This window comes from Hyla sarda, chromosome 4 (genome assembly GCF_029499605.1).
Source record: "Hyla sarda isolate aHylSar1 chromosome 4, aHylSar1.hap1, whole genome shotgun sequence".
Lineage (NCBI taxonomy): Eukaryota > Metazoa > Chordata > Amphibia > Anura > Hylidae > Hyla > Hyla sarda.
The window spans coordinates 220905578-220924212 of record NC_079192.1 but is presented as its reverse complement, the minus strand read 5'-3'; the positions used below and the strand labels follow the sequence as shown (position 1 = coordinate 220924212).

General features: G+C 44.9%; 1 protein-coding gene and 1 long non-coding RNA gene across 7 annotated transcripts in view; one reads left to right on the top strand and one right to left on the bottom strand.

Moving 5' to 3' along the window:
* LOC130368994 (pendrin-like) overlaps positions 1-18635 on the bottom strand; it is a 222433-nt gene that overhangs the window by 104757 nt on the left and 99041 nt on the right. For all 6 annotated transcript variants that reach the window (XR_008892636.1, XM_056573591.1, XM_056573592.1 and 3 more), the window contains 2 exons: positions 675-785; positions 25-200 (listed from right to left, as the gene is read on the bottom strand). Coding sequence is in view for 5 of the 6 variants with exons in the window: in XM_056573591.1 (XP_056429566.1) it covers positions 25-200; positions 675-785 (287 nt within the window). In the remaining variant the exon portion in view is untranslated. The remainder of the gene's footprint in view (positions 1-24; positions 201-674; positions 786-18635) is intronic.
* LOC130369006 (uncharacterized) overlaps positions 1-18635 on the top strand; it is a 97936-nt gene that overhangs the window by 41893 nt on the left and 37408 nt on the right. The gene's annotated exons all lie outside the window — the stretch shown is intronic.

Below are 18635 nucleotides of genomic sequence, written 5' to 3'. Positions count from 1 at the left end.
ATACAGAGATATAAATTGTTCTACCTGTATTATTCCAATTAAAAAGCTCAATGTGCTGGATATGACAACTCTCGCAGCATCCCGGGCTTCATAATCTATCTGAGTCCCATTTAATGTGGAGTTTGCGATTAGGAATTTTTCATCAGGAGCCATAGCGAGAACAACTTGGCCAACCATTAAACAAATAACTGGAAATGGTCCTGTTGGCATAAATGTTTATATTCAACAATTATTAAAGTCTGATTTAGATCAAGTTTCCAGCATATAGTCAGAAATTTCTATAAAAACTATTCTTAGCACAGGATACATGTCAGGGTGTTTTGTAGAAATGCTTCATTTGTTTGGTAAGAACCTGTGAGCTTACATTTCTTTCTATGCAACTATATCCCAGGCAGGCAATTCTATTGAAGCTACATGGGCTGCTGTCACTGCTGAACTACCTTTCCCAAAGTTTTAATAAAGAAATGAATAATGAGCCATAGCTGAAGGATCTGTTCTGTTCTGAGACCTCACTCATGCACAAATACAAATCCTTCATGCTGCCACATTAGAACTAATATGACTAAAGTAGCCATCAGTCTGCTATCTTCTCTCCTGGGAACTAAAGACAAGGGGTGTCATTATTGTAATGCTGTTTCAAAAATAAAAGCAAGCAGCGTTCTCCAAGAACCTACCAACTGCAATGTGCCTTGATGTTCCCAAGAAAAAGTAGGTCAAGATGGGAAAAAAGGAGGAATACAGTCCATATCCCACTGGAACCTCAGCAAGTAATGCAAATGCCAAACCTGTAAACAAACAAAACACCATGTTGATTTAGACAATCACAATTGTAAGACAATAAGATATCTCTGTTGCCAACAGATGCCCTGAATGGTAATTATATTTAATTATGTTATATACTATATAAGATTGCATTGTTTACCTTTTAAAAAAATATATCTTTACAGAATTTGTACACAATGCCTGGTGCAGATCAAATAGCTACAAATTTTTGTACAAATTCCTGATCTGCACTAACATTTTGTGTCTTTTTGCTTATCTGCAGCATGTTCGCCAAGTGGGCAAGGATCGTCACAGATGAGACATGGTTTCACACAAAAGGGCTGTGGACCCTAGTGCATGTGTGAATTATAGTTGAAATATATGGCAGTTCCAAGGTGATAGATTTCTGGCGGTGGATTTGGCGTGTGCCGCTTGATAAATCCAGCGTGACTGTCCACTGCCGGGGGTTTACTTATGTGTGACATTATCCAGCCTGTGAAATGTCTGTCTAAGGCTGGGTCCACACTACGTTTTGTCCCATACGGGAGCGCATACGGCAGGAGGGAGCTAAAACCTCGCGCTCCCGTATGTCACCGTATGCGCTCCCGTATGCCATTCACTTCAATGAGCCGACCGGAGTGAAACGTTCGGTCCGGTCGGCTCATTTTTGCGCCGTATGCGCTTTTACAACCGGACCTAAAACCGTGGTTGACCACAGTTTTAGGTCCGGTTGTAAAAGCGCATACGGCGCAAAAATGAGCCGACCGGACCGAACGTTTCACTCCGGTCGGCTCATTGAAGTGAATGGCATACGGGAGCGCATACGGTCACATACGGGAGCGCGAGGTTTTAGCTCCCTCCTGCCGTATGCGCTCCCGTATGGGACAAAACGTAGTGTGGACCCAGCCTAAGGCTGGGTTCACACTACGTTTTTGCCATACTGTTTTCAATCCGTTTTTCTAAAGAAAACCATATGGCAAAAAAACGGATGGAACAGTATGGAAAAAAAAAAAGTAAACCGTATGCGTTTTTAAACAGTATACTGTTTTTAAAAGTGCATACAGTTCCATAAGTTTTTATAAAAAAAAAAAAAAACATACGTTTTTGAAAATGTTGTCCATTTTTAATGTTAAAAAAAATGTATGCGGTTGCAGTACGTTTTTTTTTACTCCGGTTTAAAAACCGTACTGCAACCACATACGTTTTTTTAACATGGACGTCAATGGGAAACGCACATGTATACGGTTCCATATGGGAAAAACGTATATGTTTTTACTTTGCACACGCGCATTTGAATCCTAAAGTCCCAACCCAAGACCCCTCCCATTAAAAATGGACGAAATTTTCAAAAACGTATGTTTTTTTAAAAATAAAAACTGACGGAACTGTATGCACTTTTAAAAACAGTATACTGTTTAAAAACGCATACGGTTTACTTTTTTCCATACTGTTCCATCCTTTTTTTGCCATACGGTTTTCTTTAGAAAAACGGATTGAAAACAGTACGGCAAAAACGTAGTGTGAACCCAGCCTTAGTAAATTCCTCCCAATATATGTTACTTTACCAAGACAATGTTAAAGGGGTACTCCACTGGAAAAAAATACATTTTGTAATCAACTGGTGCCAGAAAGTTAAACAGGTTTGTAAATTATTCTATTAAAAAAAATATTAATCCTTCCAGTACTTATCAGCTGCTGTATGATCCACAGGAAGTTGTTTTCTTTTTGAATTTCCTTTCTGTCTTACTACAGTGCTCTCTGCTGACATCTCTGTCCATATCAGGAACTGTCCAGAGCAGGAGAGGTTTGATATGGGAATTTGCTTCTACTCTGGACAGTTCCTAAAATGGACTGAGATGTCAGCAGAGAGCACTGTGGTCAGACAGAAAGGAAATTCAAAAAGAAAAGAACTTCCTGTGGAGCATATAACAGCTGATAAGTACTGGACTGACTAATATTTTTAAATGTAAGTAATTTACAAATCTTGGAGAAGTAAAAGGGTATGTGTAGCTCACTGGGGTATACTATTCCCGAGGTTAACTGGAACGGTCTGAATCCCCAAAAGACCTAGTAAAGTGAATAGGTATATATAATAAATTATATAAAACCAGTCCTCAAGGATAGTGAAATAAAGAAATAAAAAGGAGATAAAATGAATGAGAAAAAGGTGATGTGGAACCAAACAAATGTAAAATCAATAAGTTAAATGTCATAAAATAGATACTGAATAAATAATGATAGTAAATTAAAGTAAATGAATAATATAATGATAATAAAAGACCTGAATCAAGGATAATGCAGTAAATTAATACAATATAACATTTATTCACAAGACAATAGCTTACATCTGGGCAGGGCCCTTGCACCAGACGTTAATAAGATATTGATATTAAAATAGATGTAATAATATTAAAAAGTCATTTATAAAGCAACCACCTAAAATAGGGCTAAAAAATGTGGAAATGTCCAAAAATAAAATGGTCCGGTTATATAGTTCAGAAATAAAGTGGTCCGGTAATGCAGTTCATGAAATGATTGAAATGATATAATGGAGCAGTTCAGGGAGCGATATGCAGATAATATAGGTTTGATAATAGTAGGTAGTACCTGTATGTCGATTTGAGTGGTATCACTTACTGGCAAAGTGCAGCCGGCATCCTCAGGAGTAGCAGTCTCGCGGTGAGGGCTTCTGTCGGTGCTGGCACGGCGTGATGGCCGGCCTTTATGATCGATGGTGATCCCAGTAAAGTGGATTGGATGGGTCCGGCAGAGACAGGTTGGCATGGGATAGCGTCCGGCCACAAGTGGAGTATCATGGATGAAGAGGTGATCGCTGACCCTTGGCGTCCTCGTGTCCTAAGGAGAGAGGATCGTGTGTGCGGTCCACAGAGGTCCCAGAATATGGGGTCTGCAGCGCTGCCAAAACCGAGGTGGGATTTAAAAGTAGTATAAGGTGGTCGACGACTGTCTTATTCTTCAGTAGCTATAGATAATGAGTATATATTATCTATGGAATAAGACAGTCCTCTTGAAACACGTATAGCCTTGGTCTTATACCCATTACTTACGGCAACCACCTTATACTACTTTTAAAGCCCACCTCGGTTTTGGCAGCGCTGCAGACCGCTTATTCTGGGACCTCTGTGGACAGCACGCACGATCCTCTCCTCTTAGGACATGAGGACGCCAAGGGTCAGCGATCACCTCTTCATCCACGATACTCCACTTGTGGCCGGACGCTATCCCGTGCCAACCTGTCTCTGCCGGACCCATCCAATCCACTTTACTGGGACCACCATCGATCACAAAGGCCGGCCACCACGCCGTGCCAGCACCGACAGAAACCCTCACTGCAAGACTGCTACTCCTGAGGATGCCGGCTGCACTTCACCAGTAAGTGATACCACTCAAATCGGCATACAGGTACTACATAATATTATCAAACCTACATTATCGGCATATCGCTCCCTGAACTGCTCCATTATATCATTTCATGAACTGCATTACCGGACCACTTTATTTCTGAACTATATTACCTGACCATTTTATTTTTGGACATTTCGAAATTTTTTAGCCCTATTTTAGGTGGTTGCTTTATAAATGACTTTTTAATATTACATCTATTTTAATATCAATATCTTATTAACGTCTGGTGCAAGGGCCCTGCCCAGATGTAAGCTATTATCTTGTGAATAAATGTTATATTGTATTATTTTACTGCATTATCCTTGATTCAGGTCCTTTATTATCATATTATTCATTTACTTTCATTTACTATAATTATTTATTCAGTATCTATTTTATGACATTTAACTTATTGATTTTACATTTGTTTACCTTTTTCTCGTTCATTTTCTCTCCTTTTTAACTCTTTATTTCACTATCCTTGAGGACTGGTTTTACATAATTGATTATATGTACCTATTTAATTTACAAATCTGTTTAACTTTCTGGCACATGTTGATTTAGAAAAAAATGTTTTCCAGTGGAGTACCCCTTTAAGAATAAAAGTGCATTTTAATAATGTGTTTTAAAATGACGACCACTCCCTCCATTTCCTCTTAATTGTGCCCACAGAATTGACTGCCACTGCATGTAAACACTTTCTGTAGATGCCATCTTTACCCCTCACAGTCTGTGCAGTGTATCAGACACCCACATTTTGATATGGCTGCGGTCGGGAATGCATTTTTGTGCATTTTGTGCACAAAAAGCATATAATTAAAAAGATCTTTTATTCTTTAACATGTACCTGTCAACCCAAAAAATTTTGACATGCCATCCAGACATGTCAAAATTTTTGATTTCACCAGGTACAATTCAAAATGCTTGCAATTGCAAGTTACAATAATGTGAAGTGCACAGCAGCATGGTTCACTTCCAGGCTGTCAATCAAATCTGACTCATTAACTTCATTATAGACTATGGCTTAAAGGGGTACTCCGCCCCTAGACATCTTATCCCCTATCCAAAGGATAGGGGATAAGATGTCAGATCGCCGGGGTCCCACTGCTGGGGACCCCGGGGATCTCCGCTGCGGCACTGCACTATCATTCCTGCACAGAGCAAGTTGGCTCTGCATGTAATGACGTGCAATACAGGGGCCAGGGCATCGTTACGTCACGGCTCCGCCCTCGTGACATCATGGCCCGCCCCTTTCAATACAAGTCTATGGGAGGGGGCGTGGCGGTCGTCACTTGCATTAAAGGGACAGGCCGTGATGTCACAAGGGGCTGAGCCATGACGTCACGCTGCTCCGTCCACTGTATCGCCCGTCATTACGCACAGAGCGAACTCGCTCTGTGCAGTAATCATAGCGCAGTGCCGCAGCGGAGATCCCCGGGGTCCCCAGCAGCGGGACCCCGGCGATCTGACATCTTATCCCCTATCCTTTGGATAGGGGATAAGATGTCTAGAGGTGGAGTACCCCTTTAAAAGAGCTAGAACAAGCGGATTGCCAGGCAGTGATGCCGTCCACTTCACTTCAGGACTCTGGTTCGCAGTGGGTTTCAGGACTAAGACCAAGTGGGATCTAAACTATTGAACTTCTATAAGATTTTTTTTTTTTACAAAAAGGTAAATCCTTGGGATCCCCAAAAGTAAGGCCCTTTACATAATTTGAAAGATAACTATAACAATTAGACATATTGCCATCTCTTAAAGGTGTACTCCGGTGGAAAACTTTTTTTTTTTATGAACTGATGCTAGAAAGTTAAACAGATTTGTTAATTACTACTTTTAAAGGGCTATTCCACAGAAAAACTTTTTTTTTAAATCAACTGGTGCCAGAAAGTTAAACAAATTTGTAAATGACTACTATTAAAAAATCTTAACTCTTCCAGCACTTATCAGCTGCTATGATCCACAAGAAGTTCTTTTCTTTTTGAATTTCCTTTCTGGCTGAACATAGTGCTCTCTGCTGACACCTCTGTCCATTTTAGGAACTGTCCAGAATAGGAGCAAATCCCCATAGAAAACCTCTCCTGCTCTGGACAGTTCCTAAAATGAACAGAGGTGTCAGCAGAGAGCACTGTGGTCAGGCAGAAAGGAAATTAAAAAAGAAAATAACTTCCTGTGGATCATAACAGCAGCTGATATGTACTGGAAGGATTAAGATTTTTTAATAGAAGTAATGTACAGATCTGTTTAACTTTCTGGCACCAGTTGTTTAAACAAACAAAAAAAAAGTTTTCCAGTTGAGTACCCCTTTAAAAAATCTTTACCCTTCCAGTATTTTTTAGCAGCTGTATGCTACAGAGGAAATGTTTTTCTTTTTGAATTTCTAATTTGTCTTGTCCACAGTGCTCTCTGCTAAAAATTGCCGGTTAGCTCAGTGGTGCTGTTCGGGACTGCCGCAGTGAAATCGCGGCATCCCGAACAGCTTGCAGGACACGAGGAGGATCCCTACCTGCCTCCTCGCTGTCCGATCGCCGAATGACTGCTCCGTGCCTGAGATCCATTGAGATCCAGCTATTGCATGACAGTGATCAGTATAGGAAATCAGTGTGTGCAATGTTATAGTCCCCTATGGGGGCTATAACACTGCAAAAAGAAAAAAAAAAGTGTTAATAAATGTGATTTAACCCCTTCCCTAATAAAAGTTTGAATCACCCCCCTTTTCCCATTAAAAAAGACCCAGTGAAAATAAAAATAAACATATGTGGTATCGCCATGTGCATAAATGTCCGAACTATAAAAATATATCGTTAATTTAAAAAATTCAAAAGTCCAAAATAGCTTATTTTGGTCACTTTTTTATTCCATAAAAAAATGAATAAAAAGTGATTTTTTTTAAATAGTAAAATAAAATCAAACCTATCAATTGGCTATCCTTGCGACCGTATGGACCTACAGAATAAATATAAGGTGCAATTTTTACCAAAAACTGCACTGTGTAGAAACGGAAGCCGCTAAAAATGACAAAATAGCTTCTTTTTTATTTTACAAATGAACGCTTTTTGTAGAACACTATTCTACCTAGTAAAACAAAAATAAACCTGAGACCTAATATTCCAATATTTCCCCAACTGAAATTGAAATCAGTGAAGCAACAGATTTTAATAAAAGTAATAATTTATTACTAATCTTTATATTAATTCTAGCCTTAATATTCAGGAAACAATGCTTTCTATTTTGATATGGAAAGAATGGTACTTTGAATGGTGTGAACATAGCCTTACTTGGCTCAGTCAAAGAAACACTTATATTTAAAGTCTATTAGACATGTACTGAATAAACAGCAGATCTACAAAGGATGAAATGCTATTAAAATGTTATATATGGGGGCGTGGCCTGCATGGATAGCTGAGCGGTCGCACATCGCTGTGCTCCCTCTAGCCCAGCTCTATTCATCCTGAATTTTAATCCATCTGGGAACCAACTCACCCCCTCTGGTGCTCCGGTGGTATAGGAGGGACTGCGGGTACCTCCGGTGACGTCCTGGACCGTGGGGCGTGAGGAGAGCGGCGTGCCGGGGCTTCTGCTGCTGCGGACCTGGCTGGGGCCGGGGATCCCTGCAGGCCTGCCAGACGGCAGCGTGCAGCTGAGAAGAGCGGAGGAGGCTGTGGTGAGGCTGACAGGTGAAGGGGACGACGTGGAGGCCCTGAAAGTGGGGAGAGGTCTGCCACTGCTTATCCTTCATGGGCGGAGCCAGCAGTTACGTGAGCAACTCCTGCACCCGGGAAGAGAGGAGAGTGTGTGTGGCCTCTGACAGTGGTCAGCTGCTGCTAGGAGTCAAGGTGGGATAAGTTAACCCCTGGGGTCCTCTGCTGAGTCTGGGAAGCACTATAACCTGCTTCATCGATGGAAGTTTGGTGACTGACTGCCTGGCATTGGATCCTGACGGGAGAAGGTGAGGTGGTGGAGACCCTACTATAGTGAGTCTGCAGTTTGTGAGGGTGTGAGCTGCCCTCTGTATGGTACTGGGAAGCTTAGAGCTGATCCGGTTGTGTCCTTCTATATTCTGCTGCTAGTGCCCTGTTATACGGGACTTTGTGAATCTAATGCATCTACTGTACACCTACTGTGCAACTACTGTGCATCTACTGTGCATCTACTGTGCAACTACTGTGTATCTACTGTGCATCTACTTGGCAACCACTGTGCATCTACTGTGCATCTACTTTCAATATCCTATTGAAGGGCTGCAGTGTTGTCTTGATGGACTTTGTGGTGCTATTGTTACTGGTGGCCATGGGAGGTCCGAGAAGCCGGTCTAAGAAAAACAAACATGTGGCTGAGGCAGCCACACAGTCCACAAAGGATGAGTTCTCCTCTGATGAGGGTCCTTCGCCTGCCGGTGACCATGCTAGACGTGACTCCTGTGCTCCTACTCCCCTGGTCTCTAAGGCTTCTGCAAACGCTGCTCGAGCTTGCTTTTCTGAGTGTTGCTGTGTAAGAGGGGGCGTGAAAGAGGAGTTTCAAAAACAGGAGTTTGAAAGCAGGAGGTTGAAATCGCTGTGAGTGTTAATTTCTGAACCCACAAGGTCTACAAAAATTTGAAGTGTAATTTTGACTGTCTGTTTTTGCCTATACATTTGTGAAATCCCCATAACTAGATAGCCTCCTTGTTGGAAAATGCAGTCCAATGTACATCCTGTTCAATGTATGCAATCCTTGAACAGCAGTTTGAGGGTGCATATTGTTGTGCGAGATGTATGCTAGTTGTTCGTTTGGAAGCCCAGATCCTGCATCTAGAGGAGCGACTGGCAACGATGAGAAGCATTAACAACATGGAGAGGAGTCTCCTGCTCCCTGAGCAGGCACTCTCGGGAGTAGAGGTGGGGGAGGACAGTGGGACGGAGTTGCAGGACAGTCAGGCAGTTAGCTGGGTTACAGTTAGAAAGCGGGGTAGGGGAAAAAGTGTCAGGGAGGCTAGTCCTGAACTGGCACACCCCAACAAGTTTGCCTGCTTGGCAGATGAGGGGGATGCCATTACAGAGCTAGCAGAACTGCAGCAGGATACTGCCTCTGACTGCCAGGGGGGTGTCTGCTCCAGTAAGGAGGGAGGGAGGAGTACAGGGCAGGCCAGACAGGTACTAGTGGTGGGGGACTCAATTATTAGGGGGACAGACAAGGCGATCTGTCACAAAGACCGGGATCACCGAACAGTGTGTTGTCTACCTGGCGCACAAGTTCGGCACATCGCGGATCGGGTTGACAGGTTGCTGGGCGGGGCTGGAGAGGACCCAGCAGTCATGGTACATATTGGCACCAATGACAAAGTAAGAGGTAGGTGGAGTGTCCTTAAAAATGATTTAAGGGACTTAGACCGCAAGCTTAACCCCTTAAGGACCGGGGGTTTTTCCGTTTTTGCATTTTCGTTTTTTGCTCCTTGCCTTTAAAAAATCATAACTCTTTCAATTTTGCACCTAAAAATCCATATGATGGCTTATTTTTTGCGCCACCAATTCTACTTTGTAATGACGTCAGTCATTTTGCCCAAAAATCTACGGTGAAACGGGAAAAAAATCATTGTGCGACAAAATTGAAAAAAAAAACGCTGTTTTGTAACTTGTGGGGGCTTCCGTTTCTACGTAGTACATTTTTCGGTAAAAATGACACCTGATATTTATTCTGTAGGTCCATACGATTAAAATGATACCCTACTTATATAGGTTTGATTTTGTCGGACTTCTGGAAAAAATCATAACTACATGCAGGAAAATTAATAGGTATAAAATTGTCTTCTTCTGACCCCTATAACTTTTTTATTTTTCCGTGTATGGGGCGGTATGAGGGCTAATTTTTTGCGCCGCGATCTGAAGTTTTTCTGAAGTTGCATTGATAGGTCTTATTGATCGCTTTTTATTCATTTTTAAATGATATAAAAAGTGACCAAAAATGCACTATTTTGGACTTTGGAATTTTTTTCCGCGCACGCCATTGACCGAGCGGTTTAATTAATGATATATTTTTATAATTCGGACATTTCCGCATGCGGTGATACCATATATGTTTATTTTTATTTACACTGTGTTTTTTTTTTATTGGAAAAGGGGGGTGATTCAAACTTTTAATAGGGGAGGAGTTAAATGATCTTTATTCACTTTTTTTTTTTCACTTTTTTTTTGCAGTGTTATAGGTCCCATAGGGACCTATAACACTGCACACACTGATCTTCATCATTGATCACTGGTTTCTCATAAGAAACCAGTGATCAACGATTCTGCCGCATGACTGCTCATGCCTGGATCTCAGGCACTGAGCAGTCATTCGGCGATCGGACAGCGAGGAGGCAGGAAGGGGCCCTCCTGCTGTCCTGTCAGCTGTTCGGGATGCCGCGATTAGCCGCGGCTATCCCGAACAGCCCGACTGAGCTAGCCGGGAACTTTCACTTTTAGCCTCGGCTGCGCGCTATTAGAGGCGGGTCCCGGCTTCACCATGACGCCGGGCCCGCCGTGATATGATGTGGGGTTACTGTGTAACCCCGCGTTATATCAGAAGAGCAGGACCAAGGACGTACAGGTACGTCCTTGGTCCTTAAGGGGTTAAGGCAAGGACCTCCAAGGTAGTATTTTCTGAAATACTACCAGTACCACGAGCCGCACTGGAGAGGCAGCGGGAGATCAGGGAGGTAAACGAGTGGCTCAGAAGCTGGTGTAGGAAGAAGGGGTTTGGGTTCATGGAGAATTGGGCTGACTTCGCTGTCGGTTACCGGCTCTACCGTAGGGACGGGCTGCACCTCAATGGGGAGGGTGCAGCTGTGCTTGGGGAGAAGATGGCTAGAAGGGTGGAGGAGTGTTTAAACTAGGGACTTGGGGGGAGGGAACCTACAGAAAAGAGGGGGAAGATAGTGTAGATAGAGAGGTGGCAATTATAAATGTACCTGGGGGTGGAGCGGAGGGAGGGGTTAGAATAGTTAATAGGAATAGGCTTCATAGGAAAATAAAACTTACACCCTTGAATCCCATTAACCCCAATAACATAAAGGATGGAAATGTAAAGTGTATGTTCACAAATGCTAGAAGCCTAGCAAATAATATTGGGGAGCTTGAGGCCTTGATACTGGAGGAACATATTGATATAGTTGGGGTCACTGAGACATGGCTGGACTCCTCGCATGACTGGGCTGTCAATCTGCAGGGGTTTATATTGTTTCGCAAAGATAGAATGAATTGAAAAGGTGGTGGAGTCTGTCTGTATGTTAGAAGTGGTATTAAAGTCAGTGTGAACGATGCCATAGTGTGTGATGATTCTGAGGATGTGGAATCACTGTGGGTAGAATTACAAAAGGAGGGAAATACTGAAAAAATAATACTTGGTGTAATCTACAGACCCCCTAATATCACTGAAGAGATAGAAGATCGGCTGCATAAACAAATAGAGAGGGCCGCCCGAGCAGGTACAGTGGTAATAATGGGAGATTTTAACTATCCAGATATAGATTGGGGTCCAGGGTTGGCTAAAACTACAAAGGGGCAACAATTCCTAAATTTATTGCAGGATAATTTTATGGGCCAGTTTGTGGAGGACCCAACAAGAAGTGATGCCTTGTTGGATGTGATCATTTCCAACAACGCAGAGCTGGTTGGTAATGTAACTGTGAGGGAAAACCTTGGTAATAGCAACCACAATATAGTTACTTTTGACTTAAAATATAGAAAACAAAGACAGGCGGGGAAGGCAAAAACATATAACTTTGAAAAGGCAAACTTCCCTGGGCTGAGAGCTGCACTACAGGACATAGACTGGGGGCGGTGTTCTCAAATACTGATACAGAAGGTAAATGGGACATCTTTAAATCAACTCTAAATAACTATACAGCTAAATATATACCAAAGGGGAACAAATATAAACGAATAAAACTAAATCCTACATGGCTGACAAATGATGTTAAAAGAGCAATAAACAACAAAAAAATAGCCTTCAAAAACTACAAATCTGATGGGTCAGCTTTAACATTTAAACAGAGAGACGGTGGCCAAAGAAAGCAAAACTAATCCTAAATATTTTTTTAGATATATAAATGCAAAAAAAACAAGGACAGAGCATGTAGGACCCCTTAATAATGATAATGGGGAGGTTGTCACAGGCGATAAAGAGAAAGCGGAGCTACTGAATGGGTTCTTTAGCTCTGTATATACTAGGGAAGAAGGAGGAGCTAACATTGGACAGGTCAGTGCTGGTAACACATCATGTAATGTACTGAACTGGCTTAATGTAGAGATGGTACAAGGTAAGTTAAGTAATATAAATGTAAGCAAATCTCCAGGGCCAGATGGATTGCACCCAAGAGTTCTTGGAGAGGTAAGTTCAGTAATATCTGTACCCCTGTTCATGATATTTAGAGATTCACTGGTGTCTGGTATTGTGCCAAGTGACTGACACAAGGCGAATGTGGTACCAATCTTCAAAAAGGGCTCTAGGTCTTCCCCAGGAAACTATAGACCGGTAAGTTTAACGTGCATTGTGGGTAAATTGTTTGAAGGACTTATAAGGGATTACATACAGGAATACATAGGGGATAATTGTATTATAAGTGATAGCCAGCATGGGTTTACTAAGGATAAAAGTTGTCAAACCAATCTAATTTGCTTTTATGAAGAGGTGAGTAGAAGCCTTGACAGAGGAATGGCTGTGGATATAGTGTTTCTGGATTTTGCTAAAGCGTTTGATACTGTCCCTCATAGACGTCTGACAGGTAAGTTAAGGTCTTTGGGTTTGGAAATTTTAGTTTGTAACTGGATTGAACACTTGCTCATGGATCGTACCCAGAGAGTGGTGGTCAATGATTCGTACTCTGATTGGTCCCCGGTAATTAGTGGTGTACCCCAAGGTTCTGTACTGGGATCGCTGTTGTTTAATTTATTTATCAATGATATAGAGGATGGCATTAACAACTCTGTTTCTATCTTTGCAGATGACACCAAGCTTTGTAGCATGGTACAGTCTATAGAGGATGTGTATAGGTTACAAGATGACTTGGATAGACTAAGTGTCTGGGCATCCACTTGGCAAATGAGGTTCAATGTGGATAAATGTAAGGTTATGCATCTGGGTACTAATAACCTGCATGCGTCGTATGTCTTAGGGGGGATTAAACTGGCAGAGTCATTGGTAGAGAAGGATCTGGGTGTACTTGTAGATCACAGACTACAGAATAGCATGCAATGTCAGGCTGCTGCTTCCAAGGCCGGCAGGATATTGTCATGTATAAAAAGAGGGATGGACTCGAGAGACAGGGACATAATACTCCCCCTTTATAGAGCATTGGTACGGCCTCACCTGGAATATGTTGTTCAGTTTTGGGCACCAGTCCATAAAAGGGACACTGTGGGGCTGGAAAGGGTGCAGAGACGCGCGACTAAACTAATATGGGGCATGGAACATCTTAGCTATGAGGAGCGATTAAAGGAGTTACAATTGTTTAGTCTTGAGAAGAGACGTTTAAGGGGGGATATGATAAATGTATATAAGTATATTAATGGCCCATACAAAAAATATGGAGAAAAAATGTTCCAGGTTTAACCCCCCCAAAGGACGAGGGGGCACTCCCTCCGTCTGGAGAAGAAAAAGTTTAGTCTCAAGGGGCGACACGCCTTCTTTACCATGAGAACTGTGAACTTATGGAACAGTCTACCTCAGGAACTGGTCACAGTAGGAAAAATTAACAGCTTTAAAACAGGATTAGATACATTCCTGGAACAAAATAACATTAATGCTTATGAAGAAATATAAAATCCCATCCCTTCCCCAATACTGCCACACCCCACCCTTCAATTCCCTGGTTGAACTTGATGGACATATGTCTTTTTTCGACCGTACTTACTATGTAACTATGTAACTCTCAGCCAATTTACGAGGCCCTCGGGGGTGGCTGAGGGCTTGTCTCCTGCTCCCTCTCCTCCTATGTTTCCTGGCTCTCCTGGTTCAGAGAGATGCTGAGTGTCCTGCCGATTCAGTGGATCAGAAGTTTACGCAACTTTTAGCAGTGTTCACATCCTGCCAAACTATGATGGTTTCCAAGGTGGATGAACTCCGTCAAGACTTTGTGATACTCCGTCACGAGACTCAAACGCTCCATGAACACACTGGCGAGGTTGAGCGGAGGGTCTCCACCATTGAGGACACTTTACTACCTACGTCCTTGCAGCGACAAATTAAGTCTGTACTTGACAGATCGGACAACATGGAAAATAGACTGAGGTGCAATAATATTTGCCTGGTGGGCCTGCCCGAAAAAAGCAGAAGGTTCAGACCCAGTGGCCTGGCTCAAGGAATTGTTGCCTTTTGATACCTTCTCACTGTTAGGATTCGGCAGGCTGAATGTGGATCCTCTGTGTTAGCGAGGGATTGGCGTGGACCCTACCGGTGGACCGGTTCTAGGTTGCTACTGGTATTCACCAGAGCCCGCCGCAAAGCGGGACGGTCTTGCTGCGGCGGTAGCAACCAGGTCGTATCCACCGGCACATGCTCAACCTTGCTGACTGCTGAGAAGGCGTGGGACAGAAGGACTAGACAGAGGCGAGGTCAGACGTGGCAGAAGGTCAGGGCAGGCAGCAAGGTTCGTAGTCAATGGTGATAGCAAGAGGTCTGGAACACAGTAAACGCTTTCTCTAGGCACAAGGGCAACAAGATCCGGCCAGGAAGGGAAGGGGAAGTGAGGTTATATGGACGTGGAGCAGGTGCAAGCTAATTAGACTGATTGGGCCAGGCACCAATCATTGGTGCACTGGCCCTTTAAATCTTAGAGAGCTGGCGCGTGCTCGCCCTAAGGAGCGGAGCCGCGCGCGCCAGGACGTGACAGCCGGGGACCGGGACAGGTGAGTAGCTTGGGATGCGATTCGCGAGCGGGCGCGTCCCGCTATGCGAATCGCATCCCCGCCGGCAGTGTCAGTGCAGCGCTCCCGGTCAGCGGGTCTGACCGGGGTGCTGCAGAGAGGGGAAGGAGCAGGGACCCGGAGCACTCGGCGTAACAGTACCCCCCCTTAGGTCTCCCCCTCTTTTTGTCAGCTTGTAGCTTCACATGAGATGAGGCCAATGGGAGCGATTCTTGAGTTTCTTTCTGGAAGACAGAGAAGTCCTGGGTAAATTCATCAACGGCAGGCAGTCCAGAAGAAGTGGGAATGGGGAGGGGGGGCAGAGGGTGAAGCTTGCCACGGGGCAGAATGTTACCAGGAAGGGGGCTATGAGGAGGCAAAATCTCTGCTCGTTTTTTGCAAAAAAACATCGGCATAGTCCTGATAGGCCTTGGGGAGACCTGGTATAGGAGGAGACACTGAAGTTTGACTGACGGGACTGGGAGCAGACGTGAGGCATTTTTTGTGGCAAGAAGCACCCCAGCTCTTGATCTCCCCGGTGGTCCAGTCAAGGGTAGGAGAATGGCGTTGGAGCAGTTGGGCAGAACAAAAAATTCAATTTTTTCGTGATGCAGTCCAATGCTCATAAGCAGGGGTTCTGTGCTGTAACGCACAGTGCAGTCCAATTTTACTCCGTTGACCGAGGAAATGTAGAGCGGCTTGACGAGACGGGTCAAAGGGATGTTGAACCTATTAACAAAAGAGGCCAAAATAAAATTTCCCGCAGAACCAGAGTCCAAGAAGGCCACAGCTGAGAAGGAGGAGTTGGCAGAAGGAGAAATCCGCACGGGCACAGTGAGACGTGGAGAAGCAGACTTCATACCAAGAGACGCCACTCCCACGTGAGCTGGGTGCGTGCGTTTCCCAGACGTGGAGGACTAATAGGGCAGTCCACTAGGAAATGTTCGGTACTAGCGCAGTACAGACATAAATTTTTATCTCTGCGGCGAGTCCTCTCTTCATGGGTCAGGCGAGACCGATCCACTTGCATAGCCTCCTCGGCGGGAGGCACAGGGGTAGATTGCAAAGGATACTGGGAGAGAGGTGCCCAGAGATCAAGGTCCTTTTCCTGGCGGAGCTCCTGGTGTCTTTCGCATGTCAATGCGGGTGGCCAAATGGATAAGTTCATGCAGGTTGGCAGGAATTTCTCGTGCGGCCAGCACATCCTTGATGTTAGTGGATAGGCCTTTTTTAAAGGTCGCGCAGAGGGCCTCGTTGTTCCAAGATAATTCGGAGGCAAGGGTACGAAATTGGATGGCGTATTCGCCTACAGAAGAATTTCCTTGGACCAGGTTCAGCAAGGCTGTTTCGGCAGAAGAGGCTCAGGCTGGTTCCTCGAAGACACTACGAACCTCAGCGAAGAAGGCCTGAACAGTGGCAGTGACAGGATCGTTGCGGTCCCAGAGCGGTGTGGCCCATGACAAGGCCTTCCCAGACAGGAGACTAACCACGAAAGCCACCTTAGACCGTTCTGTGGGGAATTGGTCCGACAACATCTCCAAGTGTAGGGAACATTGAGACAGGAAACCACGGCAGAGTTTAGAGTCCCCATCATATTTGTCCGGCAGGGACAAACAGAGGTTAGGAGCGGCCACTCGCTGCGGAGGAGGTGCAGGAGCTGGTGGAGGAGATGGTTGCTGCTGTAGCTGTGGCAGAAGTTGCTGTAGCATGGCGGTCAACTGCGACAGCTGCTGTCCTTGTTAGGCGAACTGTTGTCCTAGTTGCTCTATCTGTTGAGACTGCTGGGCGACCACCGTGGTAAGGTCAGCGACAACTGGCAGCGGGACCTCAGTGGGATCCATGGCCGGATCTACTGTTAGGATTCGGCAGGCTGGATGTGGATCCTCTGTGTCAGCGAGGGATTGGCGTGGACCGTACCGGTGGACCGGTTCTAGGTTGCTACTGGTATTCACCAGAGCCCGCCGCAAAGCGGGATGGTCTTGCTGCGGCGGTAGCAACCAGGTCGTATTCACCGGCAACGGCTCAACCTCGCTGACTGCTGAGAAGGCGTGGGACAGAAGGACTAGACAGAGGCGAGGTCAGACATAGCAGAAGGTCAGGGCAGGCGGCAAGGTTCGTAGTCAATGGTGATAGCAAGAGGTCTGGAACACTGGTATGGCAAACACAGTAAACGCTTTCTCTAGGCACAAGGGCAACAAGATCCGGCCAGGAAGGGAAGGGGAAGTGAGGTTATATGGACGTGGAGCAGGTGGAAGCTAATTAGACTGATTTGGCCAGGCACCAATCATTGGTGCACTGGCCCTTTAAACCTTAGAGAGCTGTCACGCCCTAAGGAGTGTAGCCGCGCGCGCAAGGACGTGACAGCCGGGGACCGGGACAGGTGAGTAGCTTGGGATGCGATTCACGAGCGGGCGCGTCCCACTATGCGAATCGCATCCTCGCCGGCAGTGTCAGGGGCGCTGCAGAGAGGGGAACGCCGCGAGCGCTCCGGGGAGGAGCAGGGACCCGGAGCACTCGGCGTAACACTCACCATACTTTACAGTGGAGAGGGCCCAACGGGTCTTGGCCTGGTCACACCCCCCCCCCTCCTAGACCGTTCCTGGCGAAGCTTCTACATTATAGAGACAGAGACGCTATCCTGAGAGCTGTGCGCATCAAAGGAGAAGTGCACTTTAGTGATAACTGGGTGGCGTTTTATCCGGATTTCTCCGTGGAACTGTGTAAACAGAGGAACCAGTTAACGGAAGTCCGTAGCCGCCTCCGTTTCAAGGGCTACCGCTATGCCATACTGTTCCCAGCCCGTCTTCGTGTGGTGGATGGGGCGAACACCTGATTCCTCACGTCCACGACTGAGGCTTTGCAGTGGGTGGACGCGGCTAATGTTGCGGCCCCTCTGGACTGACCAGCTATAAAGATCCTTGGTCTTGCCTTAATGTGTTAGTAGCAAGAGTAGGGGGTTAGGATGTCTCTTTTAGTTCCCCTTCTTGAGTTTTGTCCATGGACTTCTTTAGATTCTCCAGCCTTCATTATCGGTCCCTTAGTGAGTTGGCCCTAGTTTTTTATTTAAATGGGGTTGGGTAGGTGGGAGGGTGTGGGACTGTTTAGGTCACTAGGACTTTTGCTACCTCCGCTAGATTAGTGTTTCAGGGTCTAGGTCTACACGAGTTTTAGTGTTAGACAGGGTATTGTTAGGGATGTAAAACATTATAAGAGACAGTCACTAACTAGCACACCTGTATGAGCTAATACTGCACAGTTCTCAGAATTGTTAGGCATGTATTTGTTATGCATTTGTTTTTGTGTTTGTTTTTTGGTTTGCCTGTCCGTCTTGTCCTTTGTGTAGTCCATGGTATGCGAGGTGTGTGTTCCCGGAGTACTTCGGGTGGTGGTGTTGTATCCCAGGTGCGCCTTTAGGGTTCCATGTCAGGTTGTATGTATACTGCCGATGGTCTTTTCAGGTATGGTTCAATGGGGTCCCTTAAAATCATGAGCTGGAATGTTAGGGGCCTTAACTTCAAATTCAACCGGACTCTATGTCTAGACTTTGTTAAGAAGCAGTCCCCACACCTGATTTGCTTACAAGAAACTCATTTAACTGGTCAGAAAATACTT